This window comes from Brassica napus, chromosome A6, assembly GCF_020379485.1.
Source record: "Brassica napus cultivar Da-Ae chromosome A6, Da-Ae, whole genome shotgun sequence".
In the NCBI taxonomy this organism is placed as follows: Eukaryota; Viridiplantae; Streptophyta; class Magnoliopsida; order Brassicales; family Brassicaceae; genus Brassica; species Brassica napus.
This window is the reverse complement of record NC_063439.1, coordinates 8,446,447-8,456,502: the sequence shown is the minus strand read 5'-3', so window position 1 is coordinate 8,456,502 and position 10,056 is coordinate 8,446,447. Positions and strand designations below refer to the sequence as shown.

The 10,056-nt window shown below is 31.0% G+C and overlaps 2 protein-coding genes across 3 annotated transcripts; both read right to left on the bottom strand.

Annotated features, from left to right (window-relative positions):
• Positions 1–1,295: 1,295 nt before the first annotated feature.
• LOC106349983 (anther-specific proline-rich protein APG) lies at positions 1,296–5,793 on the bottom strand. Of its 2 annotated transcripts, XM_048782514.1 has the most exons (6): positions 5,362–5,793; positions 4,933–5,063; positions 4,616–4,849; positions 3,970–4,225; positions 3,671–3,871; positions 1,296–1,408 (listed from the first exon to the last, which is right to left on the bottom strand). In XM_048782514.1, exons 1-5 carry the CDS (start codon positions 5,693–5,695, stop codon positions 3,678–3,680), a joined length of 1,149 nt encoding a protein of 382 aa, XP_048638471.1. In that variant the 5' UTR covers positions 5,696–5,793; the 3' UTR covers positions 1,296–1,408; positions 3,671–3,677. The 2 variants fall into 2 exon arrangements, with proteins under 2 accessions (XP_048638471.1, XP_013645389.3); XM_013789935.3 differs by lacking the exon at positions 1,296–1,408 and having other exon boundaries at positions 3,589–3,871.
• A 1,556-nt stretch (positions 5,794–7,349) lies between these two features.
• On the bottom strand, positions 7,350–9,640 carry LOC106351501 (anther-specific proline-rich protein APG-like). The gene is made up of 5 exons (XM_013791295.2): positions 8,727–9,640; positions 8,424–8,572; positions 8,093–8,326; positions 7,752–7,998; positions 7,350–7,667 (listed from the first exon to the last, which is right to left on the bottom strand). Exons 1-5 carry the CDS (start codon positions 9,565–9,567, stop codon positions 7,477–7,479), a joined length of 1,662 nt encoding a protein of 553 aa, XP_013646749.1. The 5' UTR covers positions 9,568–9,640; the 3' UTR covers positions 7,350–7,476.
• Between the last annotated feature and the right edge of the window lie 416 nt (positions 9,641–10,056).

Genomic DNA, 10,056 nt, shown 5'->3' with positions numbered 1-10,056 from the left:
TTAAACATATATTATGCACTTTATTAAACTAACTATTAAATTGATTAATAGTGTACAAAAAATAAATTTTTATTTTTATTTTAAAAAATACTACAAAATTACCTAAAATAATTAATATATATGACAATTAATTATTTTAATTAATAAAGATTTGATAACAATTTTGTATTTTCCATCCTTTTAGTTTAATTTTATATTATAAACATAATATATAATATAAATTTAGTTTTTTTTCTATTTTCTATTTTAATTTTTTAAAATGACTATAAATTACTAAAATTATTAAAAAATCATATCTTAAAATTTTTGTAAACAGTGATTTAACTTTATTTTGTTATAACAAGATATAAAGGATTATAAATCATATGGATATAAAATCTCATTTAATAGATATTCAATATATATATATATTATTTAAATTAAATTATATACCATATAAAAATACTTAATTATTTTAATTTATAAATTGCATTAACAAGTATTGAAACCTATATTTAATTCCGAATTTGTATTAATTTTTTAAAACGAAAAATGTCAAAGTACATATCATGCATTATCATATGACATCCAAAGACAACTATAATATAGAATTCTACACTACATAATTTGTTAATAACTATTTTGTTCAAGAAAATAACAATATTATGCAAATAAGATTATGACCATTTTGTCAAAATTGATTATTTATATATATATATATATATATATGAAAATATAGGTGGTACAAGTAAATCAAAATATATGTAGGACATGTTGAAGAAAAAACTTCAAAAAATAAATGTTCTAAAACTCTTAAAATTACGAAATTATTGGTTCCAAAGCCGAAGTAAAATTTTATTTGTGTATCTTTAACAATTATTGTACATTAAACATAAATAAGAAAGGTAACAAAATATTCAGACCATATCTAAAGATGAAATTCACTATTTATTTGTTTTGCTAATTATGTTATATATAGCTTTTAATAATAAAAATAGCAAGTTTTGTTTTGTTGAAACACCTAAAAAAGTTTTTATTATTAAAATTTTCGTTAGACAAAACCATGAAAATAATTTTACAATTACCTAAGTGCATATATTTTTATAACACACACATATATATATACATATATAAAAATATAAATACCATACATATAACAAAAATTATAAGAAAATCCCAGGCGTACCCCGAGCCGACCCTAGTAAAATATAAAAGAATGCTAATTTCTTCTTCTATAAATAGAGGTGGGTTGAAGATGCACTTACATATCTTCCTCGAAATTGATAACAAAACAATAACTGATAAAATGATTCAAAGAAACGGGTTGTATTTCTACAACTTGGCTCATCACATTACACCAACAGAGTGTCTTACAATGACTTTATACATCTAGCTATAATTACGTGAGCATAACGAAAAGTATACGGTATCCCCTATATATTAATTGAGGAACATTTGAAAAGATGTAACCTCAATTTTGTATTAATTAAAAGAGGCCCCAATGCATAGGTGGCATTCAATTAGGTAGTCAATTACATTCAATTGAAAAATAAGTAGGTCCACATTCGATTTTTATATGTTGTTAGATACATAAGTTGGTCAAACTATATGATATAATGATATGATATGATATTTTCTTTCCTTAAATAAAACCTACGGAATTACCATAAATGACTAATATATATATGACAATTAATGATTTTAATAATAAAGATTTGATAACAATTTATATCTCCTCCATCATTTTTTGTTTAATTTTATATTATTAAAATAAATTAAACAATCAAATTAGCTATAAAAAAAAATTTTAGATTTTTTTCGTATATGTTATATTTTGAATTTTTAAAAACGACAATAAATGACTAAAACTATTAAAATTATTATGTTAAAAATTAATGATCAATGGTTTAACATTTTTATTATAAGAAGATACACATGATTTTAAAACCATATGAGTAAAAAATATCATTTAATAATAAAATAAATATATATATATATAGATTAAACACTATATACCATAAGATTACATAAATATTTTAATATTAAAACTTTCAATGAATTTTCAAGAACATTTATAACTTATAAACTTATTAAAGATTTCAGATTGAAAATTTTGTTATCGATGATTTAAATATTTTGTTATAAAACGATATGAATGATCATAGAACCGTATGATTGTAAATTCTTATTTAATAAATAACTATACAAAATATACTATTCCTAGAAAAATAGGTTGGTCCATCTTAACTTATATTACACTTTTTATTAAACTAACTATCGAATTGATAAATAACGTACCAAAAAATGTTTTGCACTTTCCTTAAATAAAAACTACGAAATTACCTAATATGATTAACGTATATGTGAAAATTAATTATAATGAATAATAAATATTTGATAACAATTTTTGTATCTTAGTTTTTTTTTTAAATTTTATATTATTAAAAGATATTTAAAAATCACATTAAATATATAATAAAAACATTTATAATTTTTCTTATATGTTATATTTTGAATTTTTCAAAACATCTATAAATTATTAAAAATTTGAAGATCCCCACTCTGAAAATTTTGTGATCAATAGATTATTTTTTTTGTCATAATAAGTTACAAATGATCATAAAATTGTATTAATATGAACTTTTATTTAATATTATAAGAAGATACACATGATTTTAAAACCATATGAGTAAAAAATATCATTTAATAATAAAACATATATATATATAGATTATACTATATACCATAAGATTACATAAATATTTTAATATTAAAACTTTCAATGAATTTTCAAAAACATTTATAAATTATAAACTTATTAAAGATTTCACATTGAAAATTTTGTTATCGATGATTTAAATATTCAGTTATAAAATGATATGAATGATCATAGAACTGTATGATTATAAATTCTCATTTAATAAATGACTATATAAAATATACTATTCTTAGAAAAATAGGTTGGTCCATCTTGACTTACATTATATTTTTTATTAAACTAACTATCGAATTGATAAATAATCTACCAAATTGTTTTTTGCACTTTCCTTAATTAGAAGCTACGAAATTACCTAATATGATTAACATATATATGAAAATTAATTATTATGAATAATAAATATTTGATAACAATTTTGGTATCTTAGTTCTTTTTTTTAATTTTATATTATTGAAAGATATTAAAAATCACATTAAATATATAATAAAAACATTTATATTTTTTCTTATATGTTATATTTTGAATTTTTCAAAACGTCTATATATTATTAGAAATTTGATCATTCCCACTCTGAAAATTTTGTGATCAATAGATTATTTTTTTGTTATAATAAGTTACAAATGATCATAAAATATATATAACGCATATAAATTTTTATTTAATAAATATTCAAACTAAATAATATATATATAAATACTAATGATTTAAAGCAACCAGATTGGCTGATCAATTTAGTCGTCCAGTTGAAATCTTTCAAAGTATGTGAAAGACTAAAGTCAAAGTAAATATGGATTTAGAATAGTAGTTATATTTTACTAACCGAAATATCGAAAAAAATCGAACCGAACCGAAACCAACCTGATATCCGGATTGAACACCCGTAATCCAAATGAAGCTAAACTATTGTTTCATTCTCCAAAATATAATAAAAATAATAACTTAATCCTGCGCAAGGCGCGGGTCTTATCCTAGTTACATTTTATTTCAAATGGTGGATGTATCTCTCAATTAGTTTTTTGGCTACAATTTTATAGAATCTTTGGGTAGGATGGAAACTATCCCAAAACACGTAAGCAGATACATTGGAGCACACGTCTGTCGTGAATCGATTGCAGAGTATACCTGCTTCCACAAGTCCAGTTCCACAACATCCTTTCGTTATTTCCTCAAACCCTGAAACATTAATATCCCAATTCAATATATATATATATACATGTTACTATAAAATTCGTTTTTGTAAGTCTAAGAAGTCGTGTGCGGTCTAAAATTACCATAATCTTGTGCGTTTACTGCGATGTCACTAAAAGGAGAGTAGATATCGATGTAAAAGACATTTGAATTTGGTAGGGCATGAGTCAATTGATCCAACGTGATGAAGAGTTTGGCATTGAAAAGCTGAGATGCATAATTTAGATCTTGAGCACAGTCTCGACGAGGACCTCCCTTTAGGGTTCTTTGTGATGGTACACATCCAAGTGGTGGTGTTCCTATCACTGCTATTTGTCTTGCTCCATACCCATGTAATTGCTGCTTAATTATATCCATATTATCAGTTCAGTAAGTTAATATTTGAATAGTTACTCCCATAATTATAATTAACGTGGGATTTCTGTAGTTTTTTTAAGAATAAAATAATAGATCGGTTTTTGCTAGATGAAATCACTTTGACTAGTTTAAAAAAAAAATTGTTGTTTCAGATCCTATGATAAATTAGTTTTTGATTCTAAAATAGTCCAAAAAACTCACCATTGCATAACTATGTTCCTAAAACCTGGTAATTTTGCAAACTCCTTCTCTTAGGGTCAAATTCTTATTAACTTGGGTTCTTTTAGTTGTCAGCAAATTTCAGTTTAATTATTTGGGGTAGATGAAACTGAAAGTATGAGCTTAGGAAAAAGGATGGATGAAGCTGCGAACCGTAACGAAACTTGCGGCAGACTTAGCCATCATTGATGTAAAGTTGTGAATGTCGTATATGAGCGATTGAGCACCTTGACCATAGTATGTAATAAGCAGATCGTTGTTGCCTGCGACCACAATGGCTAAGCCCTTGGCTAATAAGTGATGAGTCTTATCTTTCCCTACTAACCTCTTTGCTCTCGCTATGTATTGTTCGAAATATGTCAACTGCTCCAACATTGACCTTACTCTCTGGTTATATTTTGATGAATGATCATTAGTCTAAGAGCTAGATATATAAAATTAAAATCTAGAGGGGGCTGTTTTGATCTTACTGATATTTTGGCTGTTAAATGGTGATAGCCACTACCACCCGAAGCAAATGATACGCCAGTGAGAAGTTCTTCTAGTTTTACGTTGGGTTCCAAATATGCCGGTACAATCGATTTTAGTCCTAAATATCGGGCTGCATGGATTATGATACCAACAAACAGCTATTAGAGGACCTAAAAACTGATCATATATATATATCGACCTGAAAAAATAACAAATATATCCTCACTATCTCAAATATTATTTCGATGTTTTACGAGCAAAGATAGTATTGAAGAATCTGGAAAATGTTTTTTTCTGGAAGGTCTTCTTCGCTTAAAAAAATAACAAATGTATTATCTTCTAAATGAACTAATAAATGTCACATATTAACGGTAATAAATGTCACCTCCGGCCCAAAAGAAAAGGAAAAAAAGAGAAAGAGGACGAACATATATAGTCAGATGCGACCCTTCCGTTGCTGAATCTACCGGTGGCAACTCCCGTAGGAAAATTCATGCCATAGGGACTAAAATTACATTTCATTTCTGTTGTTAGATTATTATTATTTCCCGTGTCGATGATCGAATCACCAAAGTAAAACAGTGCCGGTGTAGTTTGGTTCTGTGGTGGCGGATTAGGTGGTGAGCCTGGACCAGATTCTTGTGTTAGCCATGGCCGCAGTCGTCGGTTGTGGATCACTTGGGAATGGGTCGTCGTCACGAAAAAGATACAAAATGATGATAAGAGAAAGAAAACATATCGAAGCAGCCAATATTGTTTCATAGCTCTATAGCTATCAATCTCTGAAAAAAGGAAAAGCTTCTCTAACAAAAAAAAAAGAATTAAGATGGAATTCTACTAGTGATAATATTTTGCATGGGTGTTTATACAAAAAAAAAAGAGAAAGATGTATATATTTTCCACTACACTTGGACATGCAATTTATGTGTCGTGTTAGGGTTCCGTGCGTCTCAAAGCTTCTTTTATCACATGTTTGAGATTTTCCTTATATTCAGCTTCATTTTTCCTTATTAGGGTCCTAAGTAATCATACGTAAGCGTAAACCAGTTGCGGATCGAACTTAGTTGCTGTCCGGAACTAGTTCTACCTTCTAAGATACTGTAATTAAATCTCTTATGAGTTCTTTCGTTGACGAAATGCGTAATTATGCCGATTTGAACACGGACGTGGACTTGAACACAAACCATTAAGTTACTGGTCAAAATTATACCCATCTGTACGGTTCCATCGGGATGGAACAAGTTCTCTCCCCTATGCATGTGGAGTTTAATTACTTGCTTTGTGCAATGAGAAGCTCCTTGCAGCTAGGATATACATCAATGTCTTTTGAATCGGACTGTCTTCAACTTATAAAGCTGATTAACGTAGAAGATTGGCTTTCTATGGCTTCGGAATGGAATGAATTTATCCATTTGCTACCCTCCTTTACTGTTTTTGAATTTTCTTATCTACCTGTAAGAGCTGATCTTCTTGAAAAGATGCATTACAAAATTTTATCTTCTCCCATGTAAACTCTTTGATTCGGGCGAGATTGGTTTCAAAGGCTAACTTTTTCACTTGAATTAATAAAAGCATGGTGTTTGATGTCAAAAAAAAAAATATAGAGTCGCATATACGATCATTGTACATATACACATGATTTATCTTATCATTCAAGATTCTGAAGATTGGCATCATTTTATCTTTTGAAATCATGTGAAAGTAACTGAAATTATTAACAGTCAAATGATAACAATGAGCAACTTATATATTGTTATAATAATCCAAGATTCTTAACAAATGTTGTAGGAGTCTATGCAATGAGAAATATTAATATTTTTGGAATAATTTTCAGTCCGAAACTTGAAAACCGTTTCAAAGACAGAAAATTGGTAGGTGACCATTATAAACGACAATCATGTCGTAAGAACACTATGCTAAAATTAACATATATATAAGTATGCAAAAAGTTTTCTCTCTTTTATCCTCGGCTCGCACGATAAAAATTGGTAGGTAACCATTATATGTTAATTAGCACATTGTTCTCATGAAATGATTGTTGTTTATGATAGTTACCAATCGATTTTATGTGTCTTTGAAACAGTTAAAGCTTCAGGGCCGAAACTCAATTGCTCAAGTAGTCGATGCATAATATTTGCACATGGTGAACCCATATTATATATGATATTAGAACAAATACGCGTTTGCCTCTCTCTTTTTACATCTTTTTGACATCATCATACGCGTTTGCCTTCTCACGCACATATGTTTCTTCCAATTAGTTAATTTGTTCCCCAGTTATCTTAAGAGAAGGGGATTATAGTCTAAAACGCACCGTACGTGTTGGTTTGCTCAACATAAGGAATACAAATCTTAAACAAACATGGCTGGATTGGTGAGGAATTTGTTGTAACAAAAACAAAAAGCTTACACATGATTATCTCAAAGGTTGTTTGCATTATTTGTGGAAGAAACTGACCATGCCTACGTTATTAATATTGCAAAAGGTTTCCTTTTCGTAAGATAAAAACGATTAATAATAATATAATAAAGGTACTTATTAATCAGATAAAATGGATGTATTTCTTTACAAGTTTTCTGTTTGATATTTCATAAGCTCTCTGACTGGGATGGAGACCGTCCCAAAACAGATAAGACGATGCATTGGGACATATTTTTGATGTCCTCTCTTTGCAGAATACACCTCCTTTCGTCAATCCTATTTTGCAACACGGTTTTTTTATCTCCTCAAACCCTGCATGTTTTCAAATTCATAAGATCTCATATTACAAGTAAACCTATAAGAATTCTCACAATTGTAATAAAATAAAAGATTTACCATAGTCTTCCGGGCTTTCTAGCATCTTACTGAAGATAGAGTAGATGTCCCCGTAAACAATTGTAGAATTTGGTAGGGTTTTGGACAGTTGACCCAAAATAATTACGAGCTTAGAATTGAAAAGCTGAGCAGCATAATTTAGATCTTCATTACATATTTTTTTCTTTTTAACTCTCTGTGAAGGTGTACATCCAATCGGTGGTGTTCCTATCACTCCTATACGTCTTACTCCATATCCATACAATTGCTGCCCAAATATTTGGATTAATATCGTTTTGATCAAACATTTACATTTTATAAGAAAAATAGTTTATGGATGATAGTAGTACACTAGTACGTACCAAAACAAAACTGGCAGCAGAATCAGCCATCATAGTGGCAAAAGAGTCGACGTCATTTTTGAGGTGTTGAGCACCATTTCCAAAATATGTATAAACCAGATCATTGCTTCCGGCGACCACAATGGCTGCTCCTTTGCTCACAATCTTTTTAGTCTTCTTTTTTCCTACTAGCTTTTTCATTCTTTTCTTGTAGTCTTGGAAATATGTCAACTGGTCCAACATTGTTGTGACTTTCTGATTTAAATAAATCAAATGATCAGTCAGTGTATTAATAATGAATTAACATTTAAAAAAAAAAACATGATCTAGGGAATTAGGATTTGATCTTTACCCATGATTCAGATGTTTGAGGAAGGTAGCCAGCACCACCCGAAGCAAAAGATACGCCCGTAAGTAGATCGGTTTCTTGTAGTTCGTTGTTTTGTTGTAGTTTCTTGTCTACATATGCCGGCACAATTTCTTTTACTCCCAAATATTTGGCTAGTGGAATCAGGAAACAAGGAGAAAAGTACTTAATTAGAGGAAATATCTAAATGAGCTTAGGTAAAATGTAAACGGGAAGAACACACATTAGGCCAAACTGTGGCCGGAAAGAAAAGAGAGGGAATGTGACAGAGAGAAAGAGAGTACGAACATATATAATCGGAAGCGACCCTTCCGTTGCTGAATCTACCGGTGGCGACTCCCATAGGAAAATCCATACCATAGGGACGATAATTACATTTTAGCTTTGTGTCTAGGTTATTGTTATTTCCTGTGTCAAAGATCGAATCACCAAAGAAAAACACTGCCGGTATGGTTTTGTTCTGTGGCTTAGGTGGTGATGGGGCAGGTGGCTTAGGTGGGCTAGGTTTTGGCGATGGGGCAGGTGGCTTGGGTGGGCTAGGTTTTGGCGATGGAGAAGGTGGCTTGGGTGGGCTAGGTTTTGGCGATGGAGAAGGTGGTGGAACAGGTTTCGGAGCTGGACTAGGTGGTGGCTTAGGTGGTGATGGTGATGGACCTGGATTTGGTGATGGACCAGGTGCTGGTGGTGGCTTTGGTTGTGGCTTTGGTGGTTGCGGTGGGCATGGAGACGGGGTAGGTGCCGGTGGTGGCTTTGGTTGCGGCTTTGGTGGCGGCTTTGGTTGAGGCTTAGGTGGTATTGGTGGACATGGAGATGGACCAGGGGCTGGTGGCTTTGGTTGAGGCTTAGGTGGAATTGGTGGGTTTGGAGATGGGCCAGGTGTTGGACCAGGCTTTGGTGATGGGTTTGGTGGTGGGCCAGGTTGTGGAGGTTCCATTGGCCATGGAAACGGCCAAGGTCTCGTTGGCCAAGGCCTTGACGGCCAAGGTCCCGCTGGCCACGGCCAGAGCCGTCGGTGGACTACTTGAGCATGGGTCGTCGTCAAAAAGAAGATACAAAAGGATATGAAAAAGAAAACAAAACGAAATGTTATCGAATAAGAACAAGAATGGACCATGGAAGATTGCTTCATGCTTTTACTACAAGTAGTAGTAACAATATTTCCATTCAAGCGATTTCTTCTGTCATGTCAATATGACTATCAAAATGTGTGCACATATATATATATATGCATTACGTAGATTAGGGCATGCGATTTATGTGGGCGTGTTGAAGTTGCTTTTGTCTCAAGGCTTCTCTCATCACACATTTTGAGATACATTTCTTATATGATCAGTTTCTAGTCGGAATTTAACTCTCTTTTAAGCATCTTTCGTGACTTCTTGGAACTGAACTCTCTCTTGAGGAAGTATCTCCAACTTCAGAATTTTTTTTCCAAAAAAAATTGTCACCAGTTAATTGGATATTTTGAGATACTTATGGCTATGTAGTATGTACTGTAGTTCCCTTACACAAGACAACTTGAATATATGGCTATGTAACATACTCGACTCTTAAGGCTCCGCATTCCCACACTTCGAACTTACCTGATATTCAGTAAACCATCACTACTCTCATTCTC

Bases quoted from the DNA above. Each gene is read 5' to 3' on its own strand.
- LOC106349983 (XM_048782514.1), bottom strand. From the start codon at position 5,695: ATGAAACAATATTGGCTGCTTCGATATGTTTTCTTTCTCTTATCATCA. The intron at 5,064-5,361 runs GTTCGTCCTCTT...TAATCCATGCAG, and splicing joins GGTCGCATCTGACTATATAT to CCCGATATTTAGGACTAAAA. The intron at 4,850-4,932 runs GTAAGATCAAAA...AAATATAACCAG, and splicing joins ATTTAACAGCCAAAATATCA to AGAGTAAGGTCAATGTTGGA.
- LOC106351501 (XM_013791295.2), bottom strand. From the start codon at position 9,567: ATGAAGCAATCTTCCATGGTCCATTCTTGTTCTTATTCGATAACATTT. The intron at 8,573-8,726 runs GTTCGTACTCTC...TGATTCCACTAG, and splicing joins GGTCGCTTCCGATTATATAT to CCAAATATTTGGGAGTAAAA. The intron at 7,668-7,751 runs GTAAATCTTTTA...GAAAACATGCAG, and splicing joins AGAAAGCCCGGAAGACTATG to GGTTTGAGGAGATAAAAAAA.